The sequence below is a fragment of the Sycon ciliatum genome, chromosome 6, assembly GCF_964019385.1.
Source record: "Sycon ciliatum chromosome 6, ocSycCili1.1, whole genome shotgun sequence".
Lineage (NCBI taxonomy): Eukaryota > Metazoa > Porifera > Calcarea > Leucosolenida > Sycettidae > Sycon > Sycon ciliatum.
In genome coordinates, this window is record NC_088648.1 from 31,291,209 (window position 1) to 31,306,130 (window position 14,922).

Sequence of the window (14,922 nt, forward strand, 5' to 3'; positions counted from 1 at the left end):
TGCCAATGAGCGTGTCTGAATCCTGTTTCACGAAACTGAGACCACATGCCACAATACGTATGTCTGAATCCTGTTTCACAAGAAGAAACTGAGAACACATGCCAATGAGCGTGTCTGAATCCTGTTTCTGAGAACACATGCCGATGAGCGTGTCTTGTGAAAAGAAAAAGAGAGAAGAGAAAAAAAGAAAAAACCAAAACCGAGACTCGAACCCGCGATCTTGTGACTCGAATCCACGGTCAGATCTATGTAGATAATCAAGCGAGGTACAGAGGGCTTGATGGCTGATCAAAGCCCAAGGGTCCAGCCCGAGGGCCGTAGGCCCAAGGGCTGGGCCCGAGGGCTTTGATCAGTCATCAAGCCAGACTGTACCTCGCTTGAATATGCTTCAGACGATCCCCAACATTTTTTTTGATTTTGAATCAAACTCGCTTCATTCTTTGGGTGATCTGGAGTGTGGACAATGTCGGCCTTTCGTTTGGGATTTCAGAGCAGCCTGAAGTCTAAAGTGCATGTCGTTTTCGTCCCTTTCGTAAGTTTCACACAGAGATTACAGCAAAGGGAAAGTAATGTCAGTGGACGAAAAACCTGTTTCGTGAGAAATTTCTCAGGACTACGTGTCAAGAGCCAGACGTGGCTGAAGAGTCACGGAAGTATTTTCACTTCCACCATACACGCCTTGCTCACGCTGCATACTGCTGAGAGTTCTGCGATGCTGGAGCTAGATTTCCAACTCCACAAGTTGAGAGCCACCGCATCCCCGACCACCACCCCTATCGGTTTCTTGTTCTTATAGCCAGATCACCTTGAAAAGACTGAGATTGGGTATGATCAGGGCTTTGATGGTTTTGTCGTACAGTTGCCAATGGCAGCGGGCTTTGATGGTTTTCTCGTACAGGTTGTCAATGACAGCGGGCTTTGATGGAATATCAAAGCCCGCTCTCCGAGGCTGCTGATTGGTCGTAACCTAGCAAAGGGCACGTGGGTCGTTTGAACCTCTATTACAGTCCATTCATAAAAAGATGGGTCCGAAAAGTCTGGCGAACTGGCGAGGTTGGGGAGTCACCATATCGCTTGGTTGAATAACCTGCCAATGTCCGACAATATGTTCTTGAACATGGAGACGGAATAGCTCTGGCGAGCTCCCGTATTTGGCGATTTTTCGTGATTTCATCGTACACAGTGCAGTGCCGCGAACTTTGAAATTTGAAAAAGGGTCCAAAAAGGGTGACTGAACTGGGGTTCGAACCGCAGAATGCACTGTTGCAGGCGGGGTCAAACGGCCTGGATTTTGATGGTTTTTCCCAATTCAGTGCTTTTGGGGCAAAACTTGGCCGAAATCCTATTCTTGCTATGGCTTGCTTTTTGGACAAAAAAACTTCAGAAACATAATGGGAAGAGGATTCCATATGGGGTTGCAGAAAAAAATTCTAAAAAAACTCAACGTTTGACCCATTTATGGCCAAAAGCTAGAAGTTCATTTTTTTCTGAATGGACTGTAGAGGGTTGTGATATACAGTAATGCTATCACTGATTGAAAAAATCCTTGTGTAGTGTAAAGATGGACTTTGACCTGAGCAAACTCACTATCACCCATGATGGGAAGAAACTCAAGACTGAGAAACAACTCCGGTGGATTCACAAAAAAATTAGATCAAAGAAAGAATCGGGAACTTCTCAAGCAACAGATTCGGAAGAATCGGAAGAATCGAAAGAGGAAACCGATTATCACACCACCGTTCACAGTCTCAAAGTCAGTACCCAAAGGGATTCTGAAATCGTTCATCTATGGGTCGAAAGAGAATCATCCAGATCTGTATATATTCTTTGATAGTATCAACATCCCACTGAGAACATTGATACAGAAAGAACTGGAAAATCTCAAAGGTGTGAAAGTCAGTCTGACATTACAAGTAGAAATGGAGAAAGGAGACGACATAACAACCACAGACACACCATACTTCAGGAGTGGACCAATGACAGTCACAACATCTCATGAGATTGATGACGGTATTCGAACGGCACACACACAAATTCATAGAAATATCGATAAGTGGATACAGAATGGATCCAACTGGCACATCAATCATATCGTCGGATTTTACGTTGATGTAGCAGCATATCAGCCAATGAGAGGTAAATCCTACATTGATTTACCGAACGAGGTCAAGAAAAAGAAGGCAATCATCAATGTCAAGAATAAGGATGATAAATGTCTGATGTGGGCACTGCTCTCAGCTCTGTATCCAGCAAAGAAGCATAGTGACAGGGTAACTCAGTATACAGACTATATCAACAAACTTGATCTGTTCGGAATCGATTTTCCAACACCACTGAGTCAAATTTCCAAAGTCGAGAAGCAAAACAGCCTAGCTATCAATGTCTTTGGGTATGAAGATAACGTGATCTATCCACTACTGCTGACAAAGAAAAGAAGTGAGAAAGTGATCAATCTTCTACTATACCAAAAAGAAGATCAGAATCACTACTTTTGGATCAAAGATTTCAGCAGATTGTGCTACGATCAGTCAAAGCATAAAGCCAGGAAATTCTTCTGTACAAGATGTCTCCAACCACACAACACAGAGAAATCCCTGAGCAATCATCAGGAGTATGGTGATAATGTCACTGGATTATCAGCACACATGGTACTACCAGAACCGGACGACGATGGAAATCAACCAACACTGAAGTTCATTAATCATCACAAAATGCTACAATGTCCCTATGTAATCTATGCTGACACTGAGGCACTGATCAAGAAAATTGATGGAGTGAAAAGCCAACAAACCAGCCGAGATTCACAACATGTTCCTTATGGTTTTGGTTATGTCGTGGTGCGTTCTGACGGAGTGATGACAAGTCAGTGTTTCTACCGGGGTGCTGATGCTATGGATGTATTCTTTGATAAACTCAAAGCTGAGGAGAAGAAAATCCAATCAGCACTCAATAATCCAGCACCGATGGATCTCACTAAGGAACAAGAAGAATTGTTCAGAGAGACAGAAGACTGTTGGATTTGTAAAAAGAAACTTGGTGATGACAGAGTCCGTGATCACGACCACATCACTGGTGATTTCCGCGGTGCCGCACACAATGACTGTAACATCAAACTCAGAATTTATCCATGCAAGGAGCACATCCCTGTGGTTTTTCACAACCTGAAAGGCTATGACAGTCATCATCTCATCGGAGCAATCGGCAAGACAGATGTTGAGACCGTCACATACACGGATAAGGATGGAGTGTGTAAGAGTAAAACTGTGGGTGAGATATCAGTCATTCCCAACAACATGGAGAAATTCATCTCATTCACATGGAGACAGTTCCGGTTCATCGACAGCTGCCAGTTTCTCAATGCGTCACTCGATAGACTTGTGAAAACGACACCAGATGAGTCATTCACTCACACCAAGACCTTGTCAAACCATCAGCTGTTGATGAGGAAAGGGGTATACCCCTATGAGTACATGAACAGCTTCTCCAGGTTCCATGAGACTCAGCTACCAGCACAGAGTAAATTCTATTCTTCACTGTCTGATGAGGGGGTGAGTGATGATGACTACAAACATGCTGAGACAATGTGGATGAAATTCGACTGTCAGACTCTTGGTGATTATCACGACTTGTATCTCAAGACCGAAATGTATCTCTTGGCTGACATCTTTGAGAATTTCAGAGTAGAAGCTGTCAGAACGTATCAGCTGGATCCAGCAAATTACTACACTCTGCCTGGATTTGCCTGGGATGCTCTGTTGATGTACTCAGGTGTGCCCTTGGAATTACTAACAGACTATGATCAGCACTTGTTTGTACTTCGAAGTAGAATCAGGAATGAGAGGTGGTGTGTCGATGGTCTCACAGCGATATGCTGCTGCTAATAGTCACTATCAGGAGAAATTTGATGCTGATCAGCCATCGTCATTATTTTATCCAGTATCTCGATGCCAACAATCTCTATGGTTGGGCAATGTCATAGCATCTCCCAGTGTCTGATTTTCGGTGGGAGAAACCATCAGAGAAACTCCTGAACAAGATACTGAACACTCAAGATGATTCCTCATCGGGGTATATCGTCGAGTGTGATCTGGATTATCCACACGAACTTCATGAGGAGCACAACGATTATCCCGTTGCTCCGGAACGTCTTTCCGTTAATGAGGACATGCTATCTCCATACCAGCAGGAGCTTGTTGATAAACTCAATTTTTCAGGAGTAGATGCTCTCAAACTTGTACCAAACTTGAGGGACAAGACAAAGTACGTTCTCCATTACCGAAACTTGAAACTCTACACTCAGCTCAGACTACGTTGTGCCAAAATTCATCGTGCTCTGAAATTTACTCAGACACCGTGGATGAGAAACTACATCGAGAAGAATACAGACCTCCGGAAGAAGGCAAAGGACGATTTCTCTAAGGATTTCTATAAACTGATGAACAAATCAAACAGCTTGTTGCCAAACCAACGTACAACCGCCATGTGATCTTCAACGATGACCTGGTCGGGGTACAAAGCAACAGGACAAAGGTCGTCCTCAACAAGCCCATATATGTTGTGTGGGATGTCGATTTTGGATCTCTCAAAGACACTCATGTATGACTTTTACTACAATCACCTGAAAGAGTTGTATGGCTCTGATGTGAAACTCTTGTACACCGATACAGACAGCTTGGTTCTTCATTTCTTTACTGATGATCTGTTTGATGACATGAGTGAGTTTCTTGATAAGTATGATACAAGCAATTATGATCAATCACATCCGTTATATTCCGAGAAAAACAAGAAAGTTGTTGGCCTGTTCAAAGATGAACTCGGTGGAAAACTGATCACTGAGTTTGTAGGACTTCGCTCCAAGATGTACAGTTACTCTGGTGAGGAAAGTGGAAAAAGGGCAAAGGGGGTGAAAACAGCAGTGCTCAAGAAAACTATCACACATGATGATTTCCGAAATTGTCTCTTGGATCAATCCGTGTTCCATCGAGAAATGACAACACTCCGGAGTCATAGACACGTCATTTTCGGAGAAACAGTTAATAAGATAGCTTTATCACCATTGGACACAAAACGATATATCACAGAAGATGGATGTAGTACGTTAGCGTTCGGACACCATGAAATACCAAGATATCTGGCTGAGGAGGGGTTTGATAGTAGCATTTCATTCATGAGTTATGCTCCGGATATGATGAAGCAGTTTGTCCAGTGATCATGAGAACAAAAAGATATATTTTTTTAAAACTTTTCTTACACATTCGATTCTCTATAGTTCTTCCATATGACATCAAGTCTTTGTTGTGATTTTTTACACTTTGGAATGAATGGTTTGATCTTGATCACATCATCTTCATCAGCAATGAGTTTCGAAAGTAGGAATGGGTAACTCACTTTGACTTTTTTCTCTTTGTTTGCTACTTCCTTGATCCTCTGAATTTCATCAACAAGATTGTTGAATGGGGTTTTGCTAAGATATTTTGGTAAACCAACCTTGTTCAGGGTTATCTCCAACCTTGTTTCGATTCCTATTCTGGTTTTGGATTTTTCTATTTCTTCGAAGTAAATTGCGGCATCATACAGATCATTTTTCTTCATCTCATACACCTCAAGATCCTCTGGAGTTACTTCATTTTCCAAAATCATCAATTCTATATCTGTAGGAAACCATACCTGGTTTCTATAGTCAATGTAGTCCGCTATCATCTTATCTTTCCTGGTAGAGTGTTCATCATCTATCCATGTATCCATCACTTCTTCTTCTTTGTTTGTGGAATAGTCGTCATCAAACCACGCATCCATGATTTCACTTCTAAAAAAATATGTTTTGCTTTTTGTTCTTGTGGATTGTTTGACTATTTTTTACAAATCGTTTGCTGAGAATTTCACTTCTTCTTTCTGGAAATGCTTTATAGCAACAACAACAAGTTTGAGACTGAGAGTGTCATCGGTCTTGTCTTTGTAAACCCACTTCAGGTGAACGATACCATTGACGGTGTCACCTTGCCTGATCTTGTTGGTTTTTGATGGTTTGTTGTCCTCATCAAAGATAGCACAATCAGGAGAAATTTGGAGAAACAGGATTGGGTGATCACATTTAGCTGTGTTAATCCTGCTTCTAACCGTATTTCCTTCGGATTCGATCTTCTTCTCGATACAACGGATGGATTTACAAATGTCACTGTCAGAAGAAAATTTCAGAGAGTCCTCTTGTCCTTTCTTCACAACATTCATGATATTTGTCTCATCAGTGAATTTTATGTATGGTTCCTTACCATTGATTGTCAGTGATCCACATTTATTCCCATCCTTGATTGTAATTCGACAATCAATGGAGTCAGTGAGAACATCAGCTGTGGTAAACGGGGTTGGCTTCTTGCTTGTCATCTTGGAAAGTTTGTGTAGAATCGTTGTTTATAAATATGACAACCGTTCCTCTAATATAGAATAATTAGGATCATCACCCAAAGCTGAACCACCCAAAGTTGGCTCAGGAACCGATCCCACATCAGTCCTCGAAGTGAGCCAAGATGGGGGTAAGTGAAAAAGCTGAAGTTGGCTCACTTTCGATTTTCTCGGAGACAGCAAGTTGACTCACTTTTCTGGAACTGGGTTGAGCCAACATGGGATCAGTGGTTGGAGTTGTAAAATTAGTACTTGGAGGTGTAAAATTAGTACTTGGAGTTGTAATATTAGTACTTGGATCTCACACACACATTTCTTACCATAAAGAATAAGAAGTGTATTGAAGGGTTAGAACTATAGGGTAAGAGAGGGGGGAACTGTATGGCAGACCTATCTCCTGGTAAGAGTCATTATCTGACACGTTCGCCTAGTAGTATAGGGGGAGGGGGAGACTTTGGAGGGAGGCCCGAAGGGCCGATCGAGAAAGTCGATTTTGGACCACCTGGAAGGTGGTCCAGAACCCCCTCCCCCTATACTACTAATGTTCGACAATGTCAGCCATTACTTCTTCACGGAATCGTCATCTTCACCTCTGTACAAAATGAGCTGACCGGGATAATAAAAAAGGGCTTTTTTTCGCTCTGGCGCATCGACAGGTCAGCGAAAGTCCCGGTTCGTAGGCCTAAACACGGTCAGCGTGTTCTTGAGCGCAGTAACAACACATGTGTGATCACTTCCATACCAACGGGCGTTCAAGGCAAGTAACAAGCGGACTTGACAAAGGTGACTCTGAAATCTCGTGAGCCGTGGGCCACGCGACTTGGCATTCTTGCGTCACAAGGCACGTGATTTCACCGTGCATCTTACAATAAAATTCAAAAACTGTGCTCAGGCCTTCAGTCACTTTTGCATCAACAGTCGCACGAAACATTATTGGTGGCGCAAGGAGAAGCTTGTCGTTTTGGAGTGGCAAGTGGTCACCGCTGCTTTTCCTTGTCAGAGTCAACAATACACTTTGTTCTGCGGGCTTGGGAGTAGTGTTGGAGTAGAAATTGCTGAGGAGACGTCGCGGAGGGGCGAGCTTTCCTGCGCAGGTATGACTTTGGCCGTATTTCAGCCTGGTCGAGTGGAAAAATTCAAAAAACGTTTATTTCAAGAAAACCCCAAAAGAAAGAGGGGGGGGGACATGTCCTCAGCGCTAGAAGAGGTGTTCTACTATCTGCCGGTTTATAGTTCTAGCCAATTGAGGACGTAGCTGGCTGTTTTGCCAGCGCTTGTAAATTGGCTATTTTCAAGACGATCATTTGTGGCGTCAGTGGGCGATGGACCTCGTCTTCTGGGATGCTCGCATGGCTAAGCGGTACAGCTCCAGGAACTCTTCTAAGGTGAGGCAATGTTGGCTTGATGGAGTTTTGTTCATAGCTTGTTCGTGTACGCTGTGACGTGACTCGTTTCTAGACCCATAAATAATGTGATATTTCGGCCATTTTTGAGGGGTATGCAAATTTCAAGGTTCCCTTCAGAACCTTTTTCAAGGGCTTTGCACAATCGATCCACACCCCAAGGGAACCTATCTGCAAATTTTGAGCGAAATTGGAGAGATCCATTTGCACACATACTTTGGTATTCTCAGACATGCTCTCTTAGCATCAATTATCATGGTGTGCGTTTTTCTTCCCTCTTTTCCAACAAAGCTGCAATGCTATGGAATTGCCTACCGCCTTCTCTTACCGCTATAACCAGCCTCCCCGAATTCCAGCATTCTCTCTATCAGCATTTTCGCCGATATATTCATTACACTGACTGTCGGATCACTGGACTCGTAATCTCGTGCTGTCCGGGCTGTCACAACCCTCACTAATAAAGTCACTTGACTCTCACCACAGACACGATGGAACAGGACTCAGACGAGGAGAAAGGTATTATTCGGAAGGACTTATTGCAAGAATAAACACATCATTCGAGCAGAGGAAAACAAACTAAAACTAACTTGGGTCCACTTGCGAAACAGAAAACTAACAAAAGAACTGACTGCACTATCAGTACATGTATGAATAAGGGTAGTTGCATGCAAATATGGATGAAAGTACTGCTCATGGTTCACATGGTTCAGTTCGCGCAAGCCGCGAGCACGCGCGTGTGCCCCAAACACGTATGCGCAGATGGTGACATGAGACAAGATATAACTCAGTGCCGCGACCTATCGATGGTGGAGGACCGAACATACCTCCCTCTCGAACGAACAGAAAACTTCTATGAGTGAGAATCTATTACACAACCAGATTTATGTGAGAAGATGAAAGCAAAGCATGCAGTGCCATTTGGAGCGCACATTCAGCACTGACGGTATCCCAACGTACTGATCACTCGGTGATGTCACCAATGGTCATGCCGGTGTTGACGCTGCGGATTGCGTTTGCGGGTGAAGCGTCGGGTACCTCCAGCGGCACAATAATATTACTAATCGTTTGATGGAAGAAGGTGGAGGACCGAACATACCTCCCTCTAGAACGAACAGAAAATTCTATGAGTGAGAATCTATTACACACCCAGATTTATGTGAGAAGATGAAAGCAAAGCATGAGCGGAACACACATTACTGATCACTCGGTGATGTCACCAATGGTCATGCCGGTGTTGACGCTGCGGATGGCGTTTGCCGGTGAAGCGTCGGGTACCTCCAGCAGCACAAGGCGGCCAACTGAACGACGGTAGATCTTGCCATTGATCTTGATGTCCACGACGCGCACTACACCATCTTCACCGGGGTACGTAGCTTGCACTCTCCCGAGTGGCCAGCGGGCTCGCGGCGTGTGCTCCTCAAGCACAATCATGACATCACCTACTTTGACATTCTGCTCGCTGCCGTGCCATTTGGAGCGCACATTCAACACTGACGGTATCCCAACGTACCAGATATTTTCAAGAATGCCACAGTCAGCCCAGTTTTCAAATCAGGCGATGCAGAAAGCTCTACTAATTACAGACCAGTCTCATTATTGCCCATATGCAGCAAGATATTAGAAGCATTGAGCATCGGTGGACGCCTGAGTCGAGTCCCATGTCGGATGGTAGACCTCGAAATAGAGGGAGAGGAGCAGTTGCTCTTGGTCAGCAGTCCACTTCGTGACGAGAGATGAAAAAACTAATTTTTCCAAGATCCAAGAGATCCATCAACGACAACGCCGCAAAAGTTAGCCGCTTTTGTGTTTCGCCACCAATGTTTTGGTTGTGGCGCTTTTGAGATTGCCGCGGTGGCGCCAGTGGCGCCAGGCGCAATATCTATGGTGATCTGGGGATATCCCAACTTTTGTGGTGCAGCTTTGGTGGTGTCGCAAAAGCGCCATGCATGTGTGACCGGCGCCTAAAGCATCAAGAGCTCATTGACGAGTTGAAGATGCTTGGCATTGCTGACACTGCACTTGCTTGGTTTGCAAGCTACCTGACCAGACGCGTCCAGCGAGTAAGAGTAGGACAACAGCTAGGTGGGGCCCGCCCTTGCACAAGAGGCGTCCCACAAGGCTCCGTGCTCGGCCCATTGCTATTTTGCATTTACACCCGTGATGCACCACAGTGCTTCCAACATGAGTTTATTTGACAAATTTGACAAATTATTATTATGAAATGACCCAAAGGCAATGTGCCTATCGAGGGGTTCATTTGATTGAAAGAACAGTAGATTTAGATGTATGTACAAAGAGAAGTAGGGATTGATGAGGAGAGAAATGGGGAAAATCAACTGCAAGGTGGCGGAATTCCGTTGATTGCATAAGCATAGTCAGCTGTAAATTTCCTGAGGGCAGCTTTGAACTTATAGAGCGAGGCTTCCGATGTTAGACTGGGGGGTAAACAGTTCCATAGAATAGCAGTTCGGAACATGAAGAGAGACTTAGACAATGATTTAAATTTGGGAAGAATGATTTTATTTGGTCGTCGCTCACTATTCGTAATCTTGAAATGGAAATCAGCAAGGTAATCACGATGATGGAAAACATATCTGTGAAAAGTAGTGAGACTGATGATTTGGCGACGATAGGCTAGTGACTCTAGGGAGCATTTAGAATTTAAGACAGATTTGGAAGAAGTGTAATCAAATGCAATTTTTTTCTTTTTCAGTAGAGCTCTAGCAAACCTTGCCTGTAATTGATCAAGAGTGGTCATGGGTTTCTTATTAGATCCAAACGACCACACCGTACAGCTATATTCGATCACAGGTCTTACGAACCCTTTGTACAGTATGATCATTGCCGAAGGCGTAAGTTGCTGGGACATAATTGACAGTAGGTGCACTCGATATCTGAACTTCGAAGTTATTGAGGCGACATGTTTGCGGAAATTCAGGTTGTCGGTCAAGGTGATGCCAAGATGTTGCAGGTCAGAAACCACCGTTAATGGCTCATTGTACATTAATTCCTGCAGTAGGTGTATCATTGATAGCTCTATGGCACAGCACGGATGTCTTGCTTGCTGAGAATTCACCTCCATTATCCCTGCCCCATGTTTGACATGCATCGAGATCACACTGCATGTTGGCTCTACTGGCGAGGGTGTCTTCAGGTTTGTAAGCCAGTAGGAGGGTGACATCATCTGCAAATATATATTGCGTGCAATGTTGCATAGCGTTGGGCAGGTCATTTATATAGAGTAGGAATAGGAGTGGTGAAAGGTGGGAACCTTGAGGCACTCCGCAGTTGATGCTCCGCTTCTTCGATTTAGTGCTATGTACCTTCACTTCAATTTGTCGATCCCTAAGAAGCTCTTCAGCCATTTTACTGACGAAGCTGTAGCAATCTTACCGAATTTCTTTAGGAGTATAGAGTGGTCGACCCGGTCGAAAGCTTTCCTGAAATCTAGAGATATCAGGTCAAAATTAGTGCCATTATCAATATTTACAGCCATTGATTGGGTTAGCAAGATAAGTTGGTCCGTTACAGACTTGTTGCGTACATATGCGAATTGACCTTTACAAATTACACCCTGGGTCATCAAGTATCGAAGTAGACGTTCCGAGAGAATCTTTTCCATTAGTTTCGCTATGCATGGGAGAAGGGATATAGGTCTGTAATTGGTAGGCTCTTTGGCGCAACCTCTATTCTTGTACACCGGTATTACAGTGGATGATTTCCAGGAGGACGGGAACACACCATCATCAAGGCTGTAGTTGAACAATACTGATAGAACATGCATTGAATCAACTTTATGCCGATCATATCACACTCTATATCAGGCACAAGTCCATCCAGATCATCACAACCCAGCTGAGTGCTGACCTTGCAGCTCTGGATCGCTACCTAGATCTGATAGGACTGGTGTTAAACCCGTCCAAGACTCAGTTTGTCCTGCTCAGGCGACCGGGCACGGAGCTGCCACCTGGCACCGCAGTCAACTGCCGGGGCACTTCCATAGTCCCATCTGCTTACGCTCGGTACTTAGGAATACTGGTTGACGAACATCTGTCTTTCTCAACCCAAATGGATGCAGTATGTGCAAATGTCAATAGGAAGGTCGGAGCATTTGTCCATGCAAAGCAGAATATCAGCATTTTTGGCAAACGACTTTTCTATTTATCGATCATTCAGTCCACATTTGAGTTTGGCAGCACTGCATATATTCATTGCTTATCACAAACCTATATTTTCGTAGGATAGAATGACTCCCACAACTCTTCTATACAGTCATACTAACTTGTACGCCCTTGAGAAACGCCTCAACTTCAAAACCTATGTATTTGTTTACCGCTGCCTGAATGGACTTGCTAGTCCTCTTCTGCGAGACGGCTTTACCTTGCGCGCCCATGGTGCTCGGACTGCAGCCACCACCCGTGGCCAAGTCTCTGCTGCTCTTGTTCTGCCCCCCGCTAACACTCGATATGGCTTTAGTGCAATTTCTTATTTGGGCGCTGCCAGGTGGAATACACTTCCACCGGCTTGCCGCATATCTAGTTCACCAGCTGAATTTCGCTCATCCATCAAATTATACCTAGGGTTCCATGTAAAAAGGCGCTGACGCCTGTTGGGAATTCCCTAGTAAAAGAAGAATAAATATAACGCCTTAATTACCAGATTTTGTATGCCTCGATCTATTTCCTTAGCCTATCCTCGATTACCTGCTCCCTCTACATAAAGTTGTCATTTCATTCTTCTTGCAGGAGATCCTCTCGACAGGCCCAAAGCCTTTGGGAAATCCTTAAATATACTTCCTCCGTATACAAAAACTTCGTGACTTTTCTTCAACGGTCTTTTTGAGCAAGAACCTGCTCAACGAACCACGCCAAAGGCTGTCATCGGCCACCCACATGCATGTTGAGGTAGGTTTGGTTGATCCCGAACACATTTTCCACCGAAGCCATGCGTGTGAGGACGTTGCCGACAGGAACGCACGAGTCAAATGAAGAAAAACTAACACTTACTTGCTCGAAACTGACACGGTGACGAAGTGGAGCTCGCGGCTGGAACACGGAGTCACACAGCATTCGCTGCCCTGAAACTGGCCAGGCTCGTACTTGCGGTGCGCGGCCCCCCATATGCAACGTGAGAACATAAATCGGTTCCGCTCGCACGGCAAGATGAAACATTTCAGTCGTCGTGCAACCAGCGCTGACTCCGGATCGGAATGTCGACGACCTGGCTTTCTTCGCCTCTCTCCAGTCAGACGTCTCCGTCGTCGTCTAGGGTAATCGCAGGGACCTCCTCGAAGCCGTTGTAGAATGCTGGGGGGATTATCCTGCCGAGAAAATGCGAAGCGTGTGGGTGTGCTTGAGTGACTCGTTTCACGACATAATGGAGGTCGCGGGTTGGAACGACTGAATATAGTCCACACCGATTCGTACACAGCTCTGGAGGTGAAGAGGACGTAGCCAAAGTCCCGCGTGAGATCATCACTCCAGCTGAAAAGAATCTGAACGAGTGGGAGCGGAAGCAGCGACTGTTGGCAATGCGGCACCAGCGTCGTCAGGTGACAATGACAGGAGCGACGAAGGCTCTGAATAAACTCAATCTCATTCGTCTGAGTTGCTTTTTTGTTTGTATATAGCTTGTAAAGAGGTTAGACAATGCCACGAGTGTTATTCCAAGTCAAACGGAACAATTCCAGAGCTGTGCGCAGCCTTAAAAAAAGTCACGAAGTTTTTGTATACGGAGGAAGTAATAAAATACAAAATACACTGAGTAAATTTCTCTGCCAAGCGCCTGCTCTGCGCGTCAGGTTTATAATCCTGGCACACCATACATTTGCTCACATCGTGCCTGTTCCGCTTCGGGTCTGCCCGCCTGATTGGGCTCCAAAACACTCTAGAGCAAGCTTTTCTTCAAACGTCAAAATGCTTCTTGACGGACTCTGTATGCAGAAAGCCACTATACCCTAGAATGACTGGGTTCGAGTACATGTACTTCGAAGTACAATTTCCGTATGCAGCGGAAGATTGCTATATCTAACAAACGGGACAACTGTACAGACTTGCCGATACTTTTATCGTCTTCAGCAGCCACAACTTAGCCAGAAACAGCTCTAAAAAAATTTGTGAGCTCCTACTTGCCACGAAACGTCTAAAATACGACTTTCGAAATGGGACCCCGCTTTATAATGCTTGCAGGGCGAAAGTGCGGGTTCGAAGGTTATGTAAAAAAATAGGAGAAATGAAACATTTTTAACATCCCTAGGCTTTTTTGCCTGGGTCATCAAGTTGGTAGACGGTGTCGTATTACTATTACCATCGAATGCAAAGAGAAAGTATCTAAAAAAGCATAGTGTAGGGCCCTGGGCTTCCAAGCTCTCTCGTTTACATCACTTTGAATTTCACGAGTATGGGAGAGGGTGAGAGAAGCAGGAGCAGATCGAGTTAATCCGCAGTCAGTAGATTTCTTCACAACAGTTGAACGTTCTAGGAATATTGCTCCTTCTTGATTTATTCATTATGTTTTAGTTACCTCTTCTAATAGATAAAATTTAATGTTTGTCCTTCTCCGCTTTCCCTCCAAGACCTGTTTATTTCGTACAAGTAAAATCCTCAGCTTACAAGAAATGACTTGCTTCTGGTCAAACGTAGCAGACATCATGGTGAAATGTACCAAACTGTACCCTTCTGTAACTAAAAAAACGGCTCTACTAAAGTATCGAGGAGAGCAACAGTAGAGATGACAAGACAAACAAAACGAAGGGAACGGTAGCGTGAATGTTCTGATGACGTGGCATGAACACATTACCTACCGAGTTCACTGTCATTAAGCTTAGGCCTGTTTGAGTTGTGAGCTCCTTCCATCAAGTACACAACAAAAACAACAGCCATTGCGAGCAGACCACCAGATCCAGCTCCAGCAGCTAGTCTTGATTCCTACTACGGGACTCAGGGCCAGTATTTGGCCGTGTTTGGCTATCACGCCTCTAACAATATTGGCATTGCTTGCCACGAGATGATGATGCAATAATAATAAATTATTATTATTATAAGAAAGGGCTGGCCATCATCTGTGGAGGCAAAAGTCAGCCCAGTGGCCGTCCTTTTCACTCAGCTATCCGAGAGTGGCC

General features: G+C 44.5%; 1 protein-coding gene across 1 annotated transcript; it reads left to right on the forward strand.

The window, feature by feature from the left end:
- The first annotated feature begins 1,598 nt into the window (after positions 1–1,598).
- LOC135820214 (uncharacterized) lies at positions 1,599–4,486 on the forward strand. Its single transcript, XM_065333529.1, has 2 exons — positions 1,599–3,768; positions 3,990–4,486. The coding sequence occupies exons 1-2, from the start codon at positions 1,599–1,601 to the stop codon at positions 4,484–4,486; spliced, it is 2,667 nt and encodes an 888-aa protein (XP_065189601.1).
- Positions 4,487–14,922: the final 10,436 nt, after the last annotated feature.